Source organism: Seriola lalandi, unplaced genomic scaffold, assembly GCF_002814215.2.
Source record: "Seriola lalandi dorsalis isolate HSWRI2012SDOR001 ecotype SW California unplaced genomic scaffold, Sedor1 jcf7180002054840, whole genome shotgun sequence".
Lineage (NCBI taxonomy): Eukaryota > Metazoa > Chordata > Actinopteri > Carangiformes > Carangidae > Seriola > Seriola lalandi.
In genome coordinates, this window is record NW_019525393.1 from 820,697 (window position 1) to 840,706 (window position 20,010).

A 20,010-nucleotide genomic window follows, 5' to 3' on the forward strand; every position below is an offset into this window, starting at 1 on the left:
GGGTCTGGGGAGGTGGGGGGGGGGCAAAGGAAGTGAGGCATGAGCGATATACGGAAGGTATGGGGGAAAAAAAGAGAAGAATTTAAACAAATGTGTAAGAGAATATGGAAATGGTAGAGGGGTTACACTTAATCACTGGCACCAAAATATCAAAAGTCACTACAAGGTGTCACCTGACGGCCTTATGACAGCGCAAAAGACTTCAAATACAGGAAAGATTAAATATACCATCACAGTTTTCATCAGTCAGACGTCCGTCATTCCCAAAGGCAGATGAAGATTTTTTTTTTTTTTAACATTAACATTGGTTTAATCCTTACTCATTGTCACGACTCAAACTTTATCTGTTAAACCTTGCGAGAGTCTAATCTCCCACTGAGACCCTAATAATTTATCTCGATGTGGGAGTTAAAGTCTGCGTTAAGACTGCTCATTTGGGATGTTCCACAAGGGTATTTCATTTTGGAAGACAGCGGGCTAAGAAGATTATAAGCACAGTTTTCAATTTATCTCACACACCCTGACTCCCTTTATTGGCTGGGACCCTCTTATCATGCTTTGCCAGGAGCTGGAGCAGCCATTGGCATCTCCCACTGTATCTGCTACTTTGGAGTGGCTGTATTTGATGTAACATTACTTATGTGGTCTTTTTTTCTTCTTCTTCTTTTTATTTTATGAGATGTTTCCCTTTAGTCCCCCAAATTTTGGGATGGAGGGAAGTTTAGAAAATGAATCTAGTGAACAAGAGTCGGTAAAGTGTGCATAAGTTCTATTTATGGTAACTTGATGGAATCTAGTCATCCTTAGAAATAACTTACATCAAAGGCAAATAACATCATAGAAATCTTTATTATGCATCAACTGGTCCTTGAGTGAGTCAGAAAGGGGGAGAGGGAGATAGACAGACTCTCTCTGAGTGAGAGAGAGACAGAGAGAGGGAGAGAGAGACAGAGAGAGAGAGAGAAGTTGCTGATGTAAAAAAAAAAAAAAAAAAAAAAAATCTGCAGGAGTAAGGATATAAAACCTTGAGACAAGAGGATGCTCCTCTCTCAAACCCGCTGCCATCTCAGTGGTGGAAATGTTGCAGTTGGGGAGGGTCGACTTTGAGGTGACATTGACGCTGTGTAGATGAGAGTGAGGATCCTGCGCTCCATGTTACGTCCCTGCTCGCTTCAGCTCAGACGGCGGCAGCTCTTTTCCCCGTCTTCTCTCCCCTCCTCTCTTTCAGCACCACTCCTTTAAGGACAGCACCTCGCTCTCAAAGACGCATTTGTCCGCCATCCTCACCCCCCCTCAGGATCATATACTATTTGCTCGCTGTCGTCGGATGCAAAGTTTTCACACTGGTTTTATTCTGTAAAAGTGCCAGGAAGTAACTTTTTTTTTTTCTTCTAAATTTTGGATTTTCCCATCGGGGAAACAATCTGGCAAGGAAGGGGATTTTATTGTAAGTATTCTGTTACACATTATGCATTTCATATAAACTACAGATGGATGTGTGTTTGTCGACATACTTATTACAAGTGAGGACCGCGGAGGAATTTGGCAGAGACCGTGCAGATGCGCGGAATCTGGCAGTGAGCGCGTATGTGCGTCTGCACTTCACTTGATGGCGAAGCAGACTTATCTAATAATGGGTCATTGGCGTATTTGATCCTTCACGACATGTTTTAAATGTGCCAAATATAAATGTTTGATCTATGTGTGTGTGTATGTGCGTGAGTGTGTGTGTGAAGAAGATCCCCATAATTCTCTGTTCACTGGATGTCAGCTTGTCTTGAGGTTGTGTCTCTTTGAAGTCAAATGAACCTGGAATATTCACAACTAATGAAATATGAAAAAAATCTCATCGGAATATATATATATATATATATATATATATATATATATATAAAAGATTCACTACAAAACTCTGAACGTAACCATGTTGCCTCATATTTCTCCTCACAATTACGCACACGAGGTGATGGACAGTGCTGAGAGTGCGCGCGCTCCATGCCTCATCCGCTAGTCACATTTGAGCTGATGTTTATTTTGCATTTTTTTAAAAGTTAAAATAAATTGAAATAAATAACGTACTTTTTTTTTAAACGCAGGGCCTTGATAAAACTGTGTCTTTAAATAAAATCGTGCTTCTAATTGCTTTCCAATTAATAGTAATTGATTGGAAAGTGAAATAAAAAATTAAATATTTTGACTCTGTCCTGTAGATATTAGACGAAAGCGTCAGTTCAGGCTGTGAACGCCAGTGAGTTATTGGCCTCTCCAGGTGATTCATTAGACATGATCGTCGCGTCTGACTCCTAAATGTGTTTAATTGCTCTCCTCTTGTACCCGAGCAGTGGGAAGTGGGCTATTGAATTTAGAGCGTAATGAATCAAGGACAAGAGCAGGCTCTAAATTTCTGCTAACATGCATTCACTCCAGGCTTTTCAAAGTGATTCTTATTGCATGAGATGTCTTTATTTGATCCCGTGGGGTTCACGGATCGTGGGGCAGATTGTTTTTTTCCTCTTTCTCTCTTTCTCCACCCCTGAAGAAATGTCATACAATTAAAATGGATGCATGCATAATAATTCTGTAAAATTACATTTTTATCAATATTATTCAAAACATTGCCAATATAAAAGGTATTTTTTTTCAGCACAGACCAATACAATGTCGACTTAAATGAGCAATTTGGTCATATCTTTAATCTTAAAATGGATGTTTGTTTTTTTTTTTTTTTTAACTTCCAGAAAGCAAATGATTATTCTGTTCATGAGGGGAAAGTAATTCCACTTTCAATTAACTGAAATTCAGAAACAGATTTTTTTTTTCAAGTAAAATCATCTCATCTAATAGAGGTCTTCTGATTTTATCTTAATGTGAATTTTTTAACTCTATACATGTTTATTTCTATTTCCAGGGTGGCTGGACCGCTGCTAAGGTGCCTCGGTTTCTGCCACTAATCACTCTCACTGCCTCGATTATTCGTCTCCACTCGGCTGCTGTCTGGGAGCTGGGCGCACAGGACGGAGAAGCTGCTGTCTGTCTGCCTGTCTGTCTGTCTGGACGGTGCTGAAACTCCCTCCTCTACACTGGTCAGGACTATTCGACACGCGCAGTGACCATGGCCACCAACGGGACCAAAGCCTCGGACGGACACGTCTTAACGGAGACGGTGAATGACGCGCCTAGCACCACGCCAAACGACAAACCCAAAACCTTAGTGGTGAAAGTGCAGAAGAAAAAGGAGATACCCGAGAGGGAAACGTGGGGTGGCAAATTTGACTTTCTTCTGTCTTGTGTCGGATACGCAATCGGACTCGGGAATGTCTGGAGATTTCCTTATTTATGTGGAAAAAACGGAGGAGGTAATCAGGAATTCTTGGCAATTTTCCATATATCCACACACCAATAGGAGTGCAAAGATTCCGACATCAAAACCTGACAGTTTGTTCCCGGAGGTTTTTAATTGAAATAAATCTTTAGTGTATTTGCCCCCACATCGTAGCCATGCGTAATTGCGCACAAGCGAGAGCCTGCGCGACGATCTGGGCGCAGTGTGAAACCAGATACTCCTTTTTTTTGATCAAATATCTCAACTGGATTATGTTGAATGTTAATAGTTTATGATTTACCTTCACTTATACACCTTTACATGTCACCTCTCATTCAGGGGCCTTCTTGATTCCCTACTTTTTGACCCTCATATTTGCTGGCATGCCCCTGTTCTTTCTGGAGACGGCTCTTGGTCAGTACACTTCTATTGGAGGGCTTGGAGTGTGGAAACTGGCCCCCATGTTCAAAGGTAAAAAAAAAAGACACTTTTGTGTTATCCTGTTAATTGTTGTGTTAATTGGCTGCTTCATGAAGGTCAGACTCAATAACAAACGCAGGAAAATGATATATTTCTTGGATTTGAGATAGTTATGTAATTAAGAGAAAAATCTATTTTATCCCCCATTAACAACAACTATAAAAATAAAAAAAAAATCTTACAGATGTAATTATTCTTGTTTTATCTAAAGACAAATTTCAAAAGAATTTAACATCATGCCTGTACTCTCCCATTGTTTCAGGTGTGGGTCTGGCTGCTGCTGTTCTCTCCTTCTGGCTCAATATCTATTACATTGTAATCATTTCCTGGGCTATTTACTACCTGTACAATTCCTTCACTGCTGTGAGTATTTGATGTTTAGATCCATGCTGTCTCCTCATAAAAACAGTCAACATGCCCTGAGTGTAATAGGACTTGAATACCTTTTACAAATTTAGGAGGGAGAATCCTTAAGTCCTTTTTCCACACAAGAGGCCCTTTAAATCAGAACAAAGCACAGGTTTTTCTTTCTCTTTTCCCAGGTTGTATTTTTGCATAGTAAACCTTTTAGTTATGTGGCAGGTTGTATTTGCCAACACCTCTTATATAACAGGACACAGCCCTTAACAGAGTATGACATTTATTACTTCCTTTCCCACATAATTAGCGCCTTACACAAGGTATTGATAAATGCATTTGGCGATGAGGCATTCACTCCTCTGAGAAAAGCATGAAATCACAATGTCCCGAATGAGTATCATGGTCTTGGCTGCGCGACAGCCAGAGAGAATGGGACCTGGCGGTGGGAGAGTGGTCCAAGTAAAAAGAGCTGTCTGTGTGATTTTTTCTTCTTCTTCTTCTTCCACCACCCCCCTCCCCCCTTAATTTTCAGGATCTGCCATGGCAGACTTGTGGCAATCCCTGGAACACAGATCGCTGCTACACCAACTACAGCATCGCAGACACCAGAAACCTCACCAGCGCTGTGGTGGAGTTCTGGGAGTAAGCTGGACATAAGAGTCTTTTTCTCTGGTGTGAACAGAGTTTAGCTACACAGACAGGTCACCTCCCCTGCTGTGTATGATGAAGGATCAGATCAGGGGTCAGAGGCTGATACAGCCATTTGCAAATAGACTCTGACCTTCCTTTATCTATCTACGCCAGGTTATCACTAGTACAGGAAAATGTGCACATAGAATAATTGGCCGCAAACAAGCCTATAAGAAAAAAAACATTTGATGAGTGAATAAAAAAATCGCATGTAGACATGCGTGCATGCAAGCGTGACTTCCCCTAACTGCGGTGCCTTAAAAAAGCTTTAGGGGTGAAAAAAGAAAGGCATGGAATGGCTCTTTGTGAATATCCAGACACGTGTATGCATATTTGTGCATGCACCAATGCGTGCTGCATGTATGAGATCAAGGCTGCATTTGTGCGTTGAAGTAAGACCACTTTACTCCTTCCCTGCAGACGTAACATGCACCAGCTGACCGATGGTCTGGAGAAGCCCGGGGAGATCAGGGTCCCACTGGCTATCACACTGGCTATTGCATGGGTGCTCGTCTATTTCTGTATCTGGAAGGGAGTCAGCTGGACTGGCAAAGTAAGTAAAAGGAGAGGACAAAGACAGAAACACAACAAAATGGAAAAACTACATCCGCTGCGATTTGAATTTGCATCATTTCACTTGTAGGATCCTTCAACAAGACTTCAGAGTCACTGCTCAAGGTCATAGAACTGGCACAATGACATGCTGGACTATTGTTCAAATAAAGGGATTTGTTATTGCATAACTTCACTTAAATCTTTATTTACCCATTTTTAGTTTGTTTTAGTTTCCTATTAGTTTAGGATTATCTTAAATTTAAGTTCAAGATACAAGTTTAATAAGATTTACCATCATAAAATATTTGAAAATCATAGTAACAACTACAGTGCCTATATTACAACTTCACAAGATAAACAATACAGGGACATGCAGTACACTATCAACTCTACAATATTTTACATGCAATTTCCCTTTAATCCTACTTGAGCACCTACATTTCCCACAATGGAAGACAAAGGAAAACTTGGCTGCTGTAGTGCCATGCTCTGCCCGGTGAGCCACACAATAATAAATTACGACGTTTGCTTTGCTTTTATTCACTTTGTTGCTCTATTTTTTTTATATGTTGAAAAGTGTCAATGACCGACTCTCTGCTAGCTCACTTCCTACTCTGTAGATTTCATCATGAATGATCTGAAATGTGTTGATGTTGATGGCACAGTGGGAAATTAGTTCATATAGAGGGAAATAGCGCGCTGGGAGCGTGCTGAACCCAACCGTTCTGGGGTCATGGTGCCTCAGGGGAGTGGCTGACTAGGTCACTGTGCTGTGCTGTGGGGATGGTGCCACAGTAACACTGCTCAGTGTTGAGTTGAACAACTTCACTTTTTTCTCTTCCTCTAACAGTTTTGTTGCCTCGCATGGCAAATGTTTTAAGTACAATACTGCTTGAGAGCTGTGTGGTTTCAAAACTTATGGCTTTATCACTGTGTGCCCTACAGGTGGTGTACTTCTCAGCCACATACCCTTACTTCATGCTGTTCATCCTGTTCTGTCGTGGCATCAGTCTACCGGGTGCAATTGATGGGATCCTCTTCTACATCACGCCGAACTTTGACAAACTTAAGGAGTCTGAGGTATGATCTCTCCTTCATCTGCCCTCTCCTTCTGCAGGCCCAGCTGTTTTTGTTCAGGAATACATAAAGCTCTTTAGTAACCACCAGATGTGCAGAGCATTGACTTATACAAACACATGCTGAATAAGTGCACAATCAACACTGACAGATAATGTTTGTAACAATCACTGTTAACTGCATAGCCAGCAAATACTAGAGAGGATGTCATAAAAACATTAGTGTATTTTCCAGCAACAAACTTATAAAGAGTTGAGTCTCTCTGACGGATATGTACATTTGTATTTTTGTTTTATATCTGATGGAAGCAAATTGTAACGTTTACTGTGTCTCAAGTAGCTGTTGATAGGCTGAAGTGTATTTAGGATGATGCTTCTATGTCCAGATAAAGGAAACCCTATTCATATGAATGATTCCTAGATGATGCTGTTTTTTTTTTCTGTAAATACATGAATTAGTGACATCGTGCCAATTCAAGTAGTACATGAGATGAGGCCAGATCAATATGGGAACATGTACTGGGATCAGAGTGGATCAGGACTAGGTGAAACAAGACAGAACTGAGGTGTTACGACTTCCTGTAACAATCCCCAGATTGTGCTATCTCGTCAAAGATCTGTAAGAGACATATGCACATGGCTTGATCAGTCTAACCAGACAAATAGACTTAAAATGAGCTTATATCACCAGTAAGATAAAATAATTTTTACAAGTACCTATTCAGCATCGACGTTACTTGAGCTTGTGTCTGCACCGCCTCTTTCTTTTACCGTCTTTTCTAATCTCTGTGTGCCAGGTGTGGCTGGACGCTGCCACTCAGATCTTCTTTTCCTACGGACTGGGATTGGGCTCTCTGATTGCTCTCGGCAGCTACAATACCTTCAACAACAACGTCTACAGGTAGGTGATACACAGTGTGGTGCACTTCAGGTTCATTTACCACTTGAATTAAATATCTTGTTAAGAGGACATTTTTACTGTTTCTTAAAAATCAGTCCAGACACAAGGTGACTGTGCAGACGTCTCTTCCTGGGATTATTTTTGGTTTCCTGGCAACATAGTGCCTGCTCTAACATCTATTTTGGGACTATTTGAGCCTCCAGCTCGATTCAGCTTGTTTCTTTTTTTTGGCTCTACCCCCTGTTTGACACTCATAGGCACATACTTAGGTTTGGCTCAATCAGTGTCACACTGTAATGTGTAACTGTACCTGGTCAGCAGCCCAACTATTGTACATACATTTATGGCTCCAACTATTTTGAAACTGTCGAATCTCACTGCCATTTTAAAAGAACAGGTCAGTATAAATGTATTCAGCTGCTGTGCTGCTGCAGGATGCAAAATGGCTTTTTACCGTCCCTTCCCCCCACGCCTCTCGACAATGTGTGACGGGTTGATAAGGAATTGATATAGGCGTGACAATGGCTGCCTTGTGCTTTGTCTCTCCCCTACAGAGATTCTGTCATTGTCTGCTGCATCAACTCCTTCACCAGCATGTTCGCTGGCTTTGTCATCTTCTCCATCGTGGGATTCATGGCCAATGTAACAAAGAGACCCATCGCTGATGTGGCAGCCTCAGGTAATTGCAATCAATGCTGAAACTCGATAGTGACAATAGGCACAGGCAAGAGCTATTTGCAATTGTCCAGAAATTAGCCCTTGATTTTGCTAGATGTGTTGTTTGTCAGTCAGAAAGGAAAGGTTTTATCTTGTCACTATTTGTCAGTTCTGGTTTTTGGGCTTATTAGAAATGAAAAATTGCTAAGTGATTTTGTAATACTCTCTATCCTTTGTAAATGCTCAAGTTTAAGTTTCAGCACTTTTCTCCCAAGGACATAGTTTCTTCTCGTGTTATCCAGAATTGCAATTATTTCACTTTAATTATACCTAGGTATGTTAAAAACATATACAACACATTTTTACATGAACTGAAACTTTCATTTTTTGCCTCATCATTTATTAATAACCCATTTTAAAAACTAGTCACAATGTCTGCCATATTTGTCCTTTATCAGGACCTGGCCTGGCGTTCTTGGCTTATCCTGAGGCTGTCACCCAGCTGCCCGTCTCTCCTCTCTGGGCCATCCTCTTTTTCTCCATGCTGTTGATGCTGGGAATCGACAGCCAGGTAAAAATAAAGAAAAAAAATAAAATGGTCTCAGTTGTGGATTTTGAACCACAAATATATCAAAAATGATCATGTACCAGCCTCTGCCAAGGAAATACTCTGACAAGTAAATGTCATGTTTGAGGCTCTATGACTCCTGTTTGGAAACCTTCATAATGTGTCATTGCCATATAAACACATCACTATAAGTATAGTTTAATTTTGTCTTGCTATTACTCTTTTCATGCGCGTTCTAAACCTTAGCAACTGACCTAATGTTTATATTGTGACAAGTGTATTACATAACACAGTTTCAACATGACTCTGCAATCTCTTCAGTTCTGCACGGTGGAAGGCTTCATCACTGCACTGGTTGATGAATTCCCTCAGGTTCTCCGAAACCGCAGAGAGATCTTCATTGCATGCGTCTGCCTTGTTTCTTACATTATTGGACTGTCCAACATCACACAGGTAAAAACACTCTTTTCTTACTGGATAATCTGCTGAGTATCGGACACGTCACTGAGTAGTTGGTTCAAGAACCCTCACAACACCCTCTGACTGACTGATAAGATTGATATATATTGCCATATACAGAACAGTGTGTCTACATTTCGTAAGTTTATCAAGAACCACACGAGTATCTCTTTGGGGCTTTGTCATGCTTTTATAATATTGGCAGGATCTAGTACAAACACTGCATAAGTCCTCATAAGTCTAAAAAACATCTATTTTGCGTGTATTACGAGGCATTTGTTATTTCATATTTCACAAGGCTGACTTTGGATACTAACATGCAAGACCATTAACTCAGTTGGTTCATTGACTCAGCTCACAAAGTGGTGGTTATGTGCAATCCAAAGAGTGTCTGAGTTTAAAGGTCAAGGGGTCAGAATCCCTCTGAGAGTGGTACAGGTCATCTAGCATCATGTTTCAGACTGCAGCAATACAACAGCATGAAACGGATTTTCAACCATGATTCCATTTCACTTATTTTCCCGTTGGCTGCCGGGACAAAGAACGGTTTGTCTGTCCAGCTGGTCACTTTGGTTCAGAGCAAGATGTCTCTGACCTACAGGCCAGACTGCCATGAAGTATAGTTTCTTTTATTAGTGGTGCCGTCACTATTAATGATTCTGATGACCACCTGAGCTATTGTCTAGTGCCACTATCAGGCAAAAACATATCCTTGACCAACACTTTGACATCCATGACATGGTATCTCTGAGGGCTGTATTTACATACAATTTCCTTTACATGTACATGATCCACAGAGGATGAACCCTAATGCTGTTGGTGACCACCTGAAACTTCTGTTAGCACCATCATCCAGCCACAAAAAGTTCACAACAATGTGAGGGACAGATTGCCATGAATGTCACTCCCTAAGAATTCCTCTTGGGTCACAATCTGGTCAAAATGTCACCCTTTCTGACAAAATATCTCAGATTACCATATAATTTGTGGAGCACATTCATGTTTCGAAGAGAATAAAAAACAGGACAGGATTCATAATTGTGGACTCACTCCACACCAATACCAAAATCTACATTATGTCTTTTTCTCTTACTAAGACTTTTTAGTCTTATTTTTTCATTACTCAAAGCCAAGATAGAAATGAAAATCGTCTCCAAGTCCAAATTTCCTAAGGGTGGAGGCAAATTATAACATTTTATTCCTATTCCAATCTACAGTCAGTTTTAAAGCAATTATGATTGTAATTAAAGATATTAGTGTCTCTGATAGAACCATCTATCATTGTACCTAATGAGAATTTTACTATGATGACGCCATTAACAACATAATCTTATTTGATGATTTTTTATTAAAATATTAATTTGAATCTTTCAATAATCATCTGCTGTTACAGACAAACATACACTTATTACTATATTCATCTACAATACTGAACTATGAGCAACAAAAATCTGAACTAATGAATGTTCTTTATATAATAATTACTAACTTTTTGTCCAAGCTCTGCCCTGACATGAGATAACATGCTAGCTGAACAATGTCTTACAAGGTTGTTATAAACACTTTTCTCTCTTTCAGGCTATAGCCCAACATGACAAAAGAGACGTTTAAATACTTTCGTCATTATTTTTTTTAAAACCACTGCTTTATGAAATTATAGCAACTGCTAACCAATGTACAGCAGTAGTTTTATGGAAATCAGAAACAAAAGTAAGAATAAAAAATAAAAATAAAAAACGTGAAGTAACCAAAAGTCAGCAAAAAGTAGCTTCTGACTTCTGATCTACTTGGGAGCTTAAAATGAAGAAATCACTGCAGGCCAAGGTCACGTCTGCCTATGACACTTGAAGACTCTGAATTGTCCCTCTACTTCTGCCACACTGGATTCCCATCATGCCACATGCACAGCCCTGTTAGAGTGAGGCAGTTACCCTAATCGCTGCTGCGGGCTGTATGAAAGTATATCAAGGTTCACAGAGTACGAGCGGACGAACTGCAGCAGGTCTCTTTGAGCTGGATCCCCGTATTTGTCAGATTGCGGACAGACACACAGTGCTTTCAAGGAGACGTTTGATCTACATTGGTCCTGTCTGCACCGCACTATCGCAGCGATGCAGTTTCCACAAGGAGGCCTTAGCACCAATTCTGTCCTCACCAATGAGACGTCACTAACACGCACCAGCCACAGCCGCTGGTGCTCTCGCCCTCAATGTTATTCCACTTGACCAGTTTAGTACTGTCCTGTACGTCCAACACTATAATTGCGTCTTTTATGTTTTTATCCCTTCTCCTTCATCTGTCTCATTGCCTCCTCTTGTTTTCCTCGTCTTTCTCCCTACAGGGTGGACTCTACGTGTTCAAGCTATTTGACTACTACTCAGCTAGTGGAATGTGCCTGCTATTCCTGGTCTTCTTTGAGTGCATCTCAATTTCATGGTTCTATGGTGAGCCACGCTTATGTCTCATTAATCTCAAGGGAATTTTGTCATCTTAACATTTCTGGCCTGAAACATAATGAATTGTTTACACAACAATATAGAGAAACAATGCTCACTTGGCTTTATGTTTTGTTCCAGGTGCGAACAAATTCTATGACAACATTGAGGAAATGGTTGGCTACAGGCCCTGTCTGTGGTGGAAGGCCTGCTGGGTGGTTTTCACTCCGCTCATTGTGGCTGTAAGTGTTATCTGTGGGTAACATGCAGGATTTAACCAACAACGTACAGGGAAAATAACACCCCATCAAGGACAATATTTACTTTTGAGTGCCCAGCTGAAGGTATAATGTAATACTGAGAAAGGCTGCAACACTATGCCATGGTTTCCCTGTCACTTTAGTTTGATGGCCAAGTGCACACAACCTAAAGCAGTGGAAAAAGATTGCCTGCTGTGGCCAAAGATGATTTAAAACTAAAATCTGAAGTGTTATTGTAGCATTTCTTCATTTCTCTGGAGCTCAGAATTTGGAAACCAAAATGTCAAAACAAGGGCTGCATGTACATGCATTGATGATGATGATGATGATGATGATGATGATGATGCCGACTGAGATCTATGTATCCTGTCCCTTTCTCGTACAGGGAGTCTTCTTGTTTAGTGCAGTGCAGATGGTTCCCCTCACCATGGGTGACTATGTGTTCCCAGCCTGGGGTCAGGGGGTCGGCTGGTGCATGGCCCTTTCCTCCATGTTGCTCATCCCTGGCTACATGGGCTACATGTTCCTCACACTCAAAGGCACATACAAAGAGGTAAGATCAATGTGGGTTCTGTCTAACAGTTGATGCAGTGGTCATTAGACATCAGAAGCAAGGAATACTTGCTCTACAATGCACAGAATTTAGTTGTTTTCCTTATAAAGACAGCAAATAGGGTAGGTAAATGCTTATAACAAGTAGAAAACGTACAGATAATATGTATAGATACACACAGAGAAAATATTATTACACTCGGTTGGTGTACTGCGGATATATAGCCACAGATTTCACAGAATATATGCATCACTGTACCCGGCTCTGAGCATTTCACACATCTATTAGCTAGTTTGAATTTTAATCTGCAGTCGGCAGCGAGGCAGGCTCTGTGTTAAGAGTTTCAAGTGGATTACTTGGTATGCAAGATTTTTTTTTTTTTTTCACTCAGAAATATTATTACATACTGGATGGCAGACCAATCCAACACAGGAGCACAGTGGTGTATTAAACGGGTGCTGATGTGGTGTGAGGATAATGTAATATAAATGTGATACACAAGCCCTGAGGATTTTATAGAAAAGATCGGTTTTAACTACGATGGGAAGCTTAAATTAACATTTAAGGTCAACCGTGTAGATTTTATTTTTATTTTTTTACGAACAGTCTCAAATATGTTTACCAAAATATACTGATCCAGAATTTATATCATCTTCACTTACATTTACAACATTGACATATGGCTGGCGATTGAAGTAGTACCTGATATGTAATTTACACTTCACACTGGATGTGAAAATGTGTCCGCTTCTCCCAATGTAATCTTGTTCTGTGCATTAAAACTGCACTGAGGCACTGTGATTCAATGGTTTTGTAATGAGCAAACAGGCATGCTGGGTAAAGACGGGACAAATTGCCATGAAGAGTAGAGCGGTGATAAAAGGATTAGTAAAATAGAGTTTCTAATTAGTTCTCTTAAACAATTTTAGATGCCTTTTTGCTATAACAACCAGAGTTCTCAGTGAATTACGTTCATTTGTATGAAAGGTGCACTGCATTTTCTTATTGATCTGATGATCCTAATCAATGTCAGATAATACCTTTTCCGGCATGCCATCTACATTAAGAGCTTTTTGATTTGCAGTCATCCACAATGCGTAGAATAATAACCTTACATCTATACGGCTCCTGGTGACAGATATAGCTTCATAGCCACCACTGACAGAATAAATGGGCCATAATTGCAGACAGTGCAGCAGAGGCTGTGAGAGGCGATGTGCAGGTGTCACATCCTGCAGTACCATCTGATGGCTGATTGTCTAATTGTAGCAATCAGCCGGCTGATTAGTGCTCTGCACCCAGGCTGACGCTTAGTTTCACAAACACTCCATGTAAATGCCTACGACACCAAAGGAGCCCGGGTCCAAAGCTATCCATAGTTGAGAACAACAAGTTTGAAATGTTCAGATTTAGATGTGTGGGCTCAGGAACTTTGGCCCATGAAACATTTGTTAATGTCATAAATAATGGCTTTTATTTTCCTTTCTCAGCCATATCCGTATATCACATGTGGGGAAATCTATAAATGTCTTTGTATCTTGTAGAAGGATGTTTACACACTTTAGAGCCTGAGGCTACACATTCATCCAGCTCACAGCTGTGTAGCTGGTGTGTTTTGTTTCAGCTTATGGGTTTGATCACAAACTTTGAGCTGTGTCTCATTGTAATTTCATTTTCAGCTGTGTGGTATCAGTAGTGTTACTTCTCCCCTCTGTGTTTTTCCCCCTCAGCGTCTGCGGATGATGATCAAGCCTGTGGTACTGATGAAGGCTCAGGAAAATGGCCCGGACCAGCAGACAGAAAACCAGAACCAGAACCCTGCTAATGAGGAAGCCTACATCTAGAAACCTCCGCCTGCCTCCGTCTCGACAGCCAGACTGGCGCTCCGTTACAGAAGAAACGTAATCAAGGTTGGGAACGACCACCAGACTTCCATGTCTGCTTTTATTCACCTACCTCCTGGGGACACGTGAGACCAACCTGATTACACAGTTATTTTTAGGGGTTTTTCTGTTTGTTTATTTGTATAATACAGAGTTATAAAACTTAAAAGGAAAAACAAACTACCCAGCAAAGTTGTTGTGATATTATGAATTTCATTATGCAAAAAAGTTAGTCATTATAGAAAAGGAAACGTGACTTAGGAAATTACTGTATATTGAATATATAATTTAAATTTGGAGGCCCACGTTGATTCAATAGTAGGTATTGTGCTACTTTGAAGATATTAATTAATCTACTAAACTACAATTACTGTACAAAGAAAAATATTGGTTAAATGCATTTTGCTTGTACATGAAATAAATACATTAAAATGAATGCAGTGTAGTAGGGAAAAAAAATGCAATTTGAAAGTTTGTAAAATGAAAATTGAATATTGACCAATTCAAGGCAAAGACAATATGGGAATGTGCAACAGGTAAGGCCAAATCTGCTTGTATGTGTAAAATATATTTTAGTCAGACTATCACTCCCTTGCAGGATCCTGCAGTTCGCCTGAAATGTTTACCACCCATGTCTGGGGCTACCTTTGAAAAGCACAAGTAAAGCATGGAATTTGAAGCGTCCAACTTCTTTTGACTCGATTGAAACCTGTGACCACAGCAAAAATAACTTACATAGGATTACATAGCAAGAGACTGTTATAATTGTTTCTTTGTTTTCTAAAGAACAATAACTTTGTATGTTGTCTGAATCTTTTTTGTAGGATCATTTTTAGGTCGTTTTCTATATGTGAGAGTGAGAAGGACCAAAATCATACTCAAGTTTGAAAGTTTGGTGCAGCCATTTGACCCGCTGACTATATCTGGATTAAATCAAGCACCCCCCCTCCTTTTGTCTCACTATAGAGCATCAGGGTAGTAAAAACAGCATCCGCCTACAAGCACAATTTGGATCTGTAAACTACCACCTTTAACAACAAAGGTGTAGCCATTACAGAAATCCCACATTTGCACTGCGTGTACAATATTTCTGGCTGAGGGGGATTATTTGTAAAATGTAGATTTTCCTTCTCCTAACAACCAGTTAAGTGGAAAGAAAGTGTTGTGTTGCAATAAGCCAATGCTAATTCAGATCCATAATGTTAAACTGTGAATGAGTAAGTTGCAGTGACTGCTGCATTGGAGACTGTATGATGGATTTCTATGATAGCTACCACTATTCCAACTGGAACCGTTTACTTGTATATCTGTTTAGTAACCCACTCCTCAGGAACAAAGGTGGACGTGACCAAATTCTCTCAGATACTACCATTATACACTGAAACAATTAATGCTATATTTAAAAAAAAAAAAAAAAATGCAACTATTGTCAAATTTCTGCCACTCTCTCCTAGTTATCCAACATGCTATGTCGAGCAGCAACAAAACATGAACACATGAATCAGATTAAATAAACATACCTGAGACACACTCGAAAAAGCTGATCCAAATTACCTCTCCTCTGGGTGCTATTCAGCTAGCATCACATTGTTTTCAGTGTAAATGAACTGTGATGGCCTTCACTCAGTCATTGTAGTAGAAGCCATAGCGCGTTTCTACCCTGTGGCAAGTGCAGATTTCCAATATCAGACTCGGAGAGAGAAACTTTGGCTCAGTCAGAGGACAAAGCTGGCACAAGCACTGTTAACACAACAGGACATAGCCACATGCTATATAGGCCAACACCACCGAAACTACTCCTTTTCATAGGGTAAAGGAAAACCTATTATTACATATCAAGTTTGTTCAGCAATATAAAAATAAAACTGTAGAAGCTGACTTTGTGACTGACCACAGATATCACTGTATTACTATGAAGAAAGATTAAGAAAATTTGCTTCTGTGGCAGCTACATGCGACAGGAATCAGGTTGAATCAGTCCCGTTTCTTTTCTTTTATTTATGTTTTTTTTTTTTCTTTAAAGATATGTGAATTAAAATGTGCAATGACAAAGGGTTCCGTGAATTTTGTATAAAGTTACCATACTGCAGTTTTCTCTCTTGAATGATGTTGTAAACTGGACTGTGTAATACATGTATCTGTGAATGTCCGTACAACCTGAGTTTTTCTTTTCTTTTGTCTAAATGTTGAACAAAAAAAATGTGATATTATTTGCTGTTTTCTGCAATAATATTATCTCAGAAACTAAAGCACATATCTCTCTCAAATGTAAAAATTATAATTACAATAACAGAATAGAGTAATAATAAAGATGATAATAATAATAATAATGTTATAGAAATGTCTAGTCAGAGAATATTGTTTTGTATATTTCTAGCTGTTTCATGGGCCTAATGTAAAATATTCTATGTAAAAAAAAAAATATAATAAATGTCTTTAGATGGTGTTATATGAAAAAGCATGATTGCAATATATGTTATCTGCAAAAATAAGTAAAGACCTATAGATTATAATGTCTGTTTAATGTGATCTTTCTGATAGATGAGTAAGGGGTTTCTGTGCATTCAAATATTAAAACATACAAGAAACGATTTTACATTAATTCCATCGAATTGTAAAAAGTTAAAAAACAGAATTTTATGTGTTAAATGGTTGTGACTTTGAAAAGCTACAAGTGCTGACTTAAAAGGTATGGCGCTGCTCTTCAAACATGCTTAATTCATTGTTGAGTGAGATGGTTGTGCGTGACACTGACCTACTCGACGTTATGCTAATGCTCGATTCATTACGTAAGTAGAAAATGAATACGCTGTTAGCTCCACCACCGCAAGAGATGCTCTCAGTAAACTTAGCTGATAGTTTTGGACAAAATGGTTCATTCCACAACAGGATCCTTGTGACACCTGCACTGAGAGCTGCGCCAGCATAGACACTATAGCTGCTCTGGCTGACAGCCAATCCCTCCCAGTCACAGTGTACCGTCCATCTCCCTCCTCTTATGCAGTAGTTAGCCTATGTTTGTTGTATTCCAAATAGCTGCAAAATCATCACAACATGCACAGAGATTAAAAAAGTATAGAATGTTTCTTTATTTCAAGGACTGCACAGTATGTCTAGTAAGACTTTCGTCTCTTTTTTCTAATTAGGAGTTGCAGTCAGACTAATCTTCACAGATCTGAGTGTTTGTTGTGAATGTAGAATGTACTGTTTGCAGAGTTGAGATTCACTCCCCAAAAGGAAACACCAAGCTCAATTTAGCAGAGATTAGGGAGTGATGGTACAAAATTTCCCCAAGGCCTCAGAGTGCCTCAAACATATGAAACAAAAAAGAAAAAATATATATATATTTTTTTTTTTAATCTTTCCCACACACATCAGGGTCAGATCTCCTACAGAGTGTCAAATATATATGTCATTTATGTTGTTCTGTGTACTATTAGTTTACTATTTTAAGATTTGATTTGTCTCACTGTTTTCTGCAGTTGGTCCTCATTAACATCCAGCAGTCTCTTAAGTCTTTTGTGTCCATTTCCAGCAACAATTCCCTTCAGAAAACTTAAATGGAAGAGATTTGAATATGTGATTGGGGAGTGACAATAATACCATTTCCCAAAGGGAAACTAAAGACGCCTGTACGCTTCCAACAACGTGCTAACAGCATCTGAAATCCCCTCTCCAACCACAAAGCTGCAGAAGACTGTGCCCGACAATTCTTTTTAAGTTTCTAAAACAGAGTGTCCGACAGTCATGTCTTTACGTGGGGATTGGAAGTATGAGAAGATTACAAAGACATGCAAAAGGCAGATGCTGGGTTTGAAGCAAAGCTGGGTAAATGCTGTCTGAAAAGAAGTATCATGTTCTAGTAGCATTGGCATCGTGTGATTGCAACAGTTTTCAGTTAAGCAACGCAGTAGAAAGCATGGCAAATCAAGAGACTGAACAGAGCACTGACAGCTTAAGTACATGTCCCATACAGAGGGCGCATTAGATACACAGTATAATGAAGCAAGTACTGAGTGTCACGTGAGAGTAGCAGCAAACTCCAGCTATCTGCCTGAACTAGCACTGACAAGCTGTGCTCCATTTCAGTCTGCCTAATCACATGGCACACATTATCATGTGAAAGGCAGAATATGTATAGAGTTTATAATTGGTATATGGGCTGTGACATCATCATTCCTTGCAAGCGGATACAAGCTCAGCACAGCAGAGATTGGGTAGTGCTGATAGTAACATCCCTCAAAACACTGCATTAGACACAGTGCTAAGCATCAGATATTATGTGGATTCTTGAATATGCTAAAGCATATTGAGGCACAGTTCTTGCTCAGACCACATATCTGGTGAGCACTGGTGCTGGTGCAAGGCTCAGTTCTACACATTGGCCAGGCACCAGTCACTGTATGGCTCTTTCACTGCGAGGCACTTCGGTTCATGGGGGGAACATAACATGAACTGATTAGTAAATCTGTAAACCTAGCTATCAAGTACAAGTGCAAAGGAGTTCTAGTACAGTTGTAAGCGTAATCATTTTTCATTGATTTCTGATCATCTGATGTATGACAGCTTTCATCAAATAACACTGTGTCCAGATAAAATATATTTCCATGGGCCTCGGTGTCATCCTGAAGGCAAAAATACCAAAAAAAATTGGGATATTTTAAATTACTCTTTGGTGGCACAACAAACAGTGAGAATATTGAGATTGAGATAAAAAAAAAAAAAAAGATGGCAACCTTGCCTATCATGTTTCTCTGCTGTTTGTATGTCAGGATCTCTTTGTTTTTAAAGAAAAAAATGTATAGCCTAAACATGGAAAACCACTGGTGAAAGTTATTGAATAGCGAAAGGTGTGTCTGTATGTTTGTACGTCTGTGTGCCTGTGTGTGTGTGTGTGTGTGTGTGTGTGTGTGTGTGTGTGTGTGTGTGTGTGTGTGTGTGTGTGTGTGGGATTGAGAGAGAGAAATCTTGATCGGAGGAGAGAGGGTGATTTTATACCTGGTCAGACCCTCAGTTGTACTAGTGATGACTGTATGGTCTGGAGTCTGTGTGCATGCGCGCAAGTGAGTCAGCGTGTCCTCATGAGTATGCGTATATATATATGCACACATACATAAGTATGTGTCTGCTCATCTGACTATGCGGCAGGAGTGCAAGTGTTAGTCGTGGTGATGACACAGACATGAGCGGAGCAGCTCTGACAGCTCTAGTCTAGCAGAGGTATAGAAGCAGCTCAGAAGTCAGCTCCGGGGCCCCAACAACACACACACACACACACACACACTGTGGAAATGGTAATCTGTTCCTCCCCCCCGCCAGCTTGGCCAAGGCTCCCAGTAGCATGCACACTCTCCAATCGCATCACAATCACTGGGCACCGACATGCGCAGCACGGTGGAGCAAATAAAAGTATAAATACTTATTTTTAAAAGACAGAAAAAATTTACTCAAGGCTGTATTTTTCCAGGGTTGTTTCATGTGAAAGATGCAGTGAGGTTATGCAATTGAATTCGCAATAGGAGACAGCATATGATATTGGATAGTCATACTAGTGGAAGTTTGAGGAGGAAAACCCCAGCCAATCGAAAACACTGACACATCATTTTATAATAAAAAAATAATAAGTGTAGTAATAACAATATCTGGTTAGCAATATCTCTTCACTGGTTACCAGACAGTTATATGTGTTGAAAGATTTTACTGACTGTGGTTAAAGCACTTCATGGATTAGTCTTCAACATGGGTGAGCATTGTTTGTTTCCTGTTTTCTAGCCAACAGTTTTGTTTTTTGTTTTTTTATATAATCATGAC

General features: G+C 39.8%; 1 protein-coding gene across 1 annotated transcript; it reads left to right on the plus strand.

Moving 5' to 3' along the window:
* Positions 1–1,056: 1,056 nt before the first annotated feature.
* On the plus strand, positions 1,057–16,712 carry slc6a1b (solute carrier family 6 member 1b). Its single transcript, XM_023426825.2, has 15 exons — positions 1,057–1,447; positions 2,909–3,356; positions 3,662–3,793; positions 4,065–4,165; positions 4,695–4,804; positions 5,273–5,405; positions 6,353–6,487; positions 7,281–7,384; positions 7,939–8,063; positions 8,500–8,612; positions 8,931–9,062; positions 11,410–11,512; positions 11,645–11,745; positions 12,149–12,316; positions 14,047–16,712. The coding sequence occupies exons 2-15, from the start codon at positions 3,113–3,115 to the stop codon at positions 14,158–14,160; spliced, it is 1,815 nt and encodes a 604-aa protein (XP_023282593.1). The 5' UTR covers positions 1,057–1,447; positions 2,909–3,112; the 3' UTR covers positions 14,161–16,712.
* The last annotated feature ends 3,298 nt before the right edge of the window (positions 16,713–20,010 follow it).

What these genes read in the sequence shown, in the direction of transcription:
- slc6a1b (XM_023426825.2), top strand. Translation starts at nt 3,113, where the DNA reads ATGGCCACCAACGGGACCAAAGCCTCGGACGGACACGTCTTAACGGAG. An exon ending in ACAAACTTAAGGAGTCTGAG is followed by an intron (nt 6,488 to 7,280) that starts GTATGATCTCTC and finishes TCTGTGTGCCAG; the next exon opens with GTGTGGCTGGACGCTGCCAC. An exon ending in TCACTCCGCTCATTGTGGCT is followed by an intron (nt 11,746 to 12,148) that starts GTAAGTGTTATC and finishes TTTCTCGTACAG; the next exon opens with GGAGTCTTCTTGTTTAGTGC.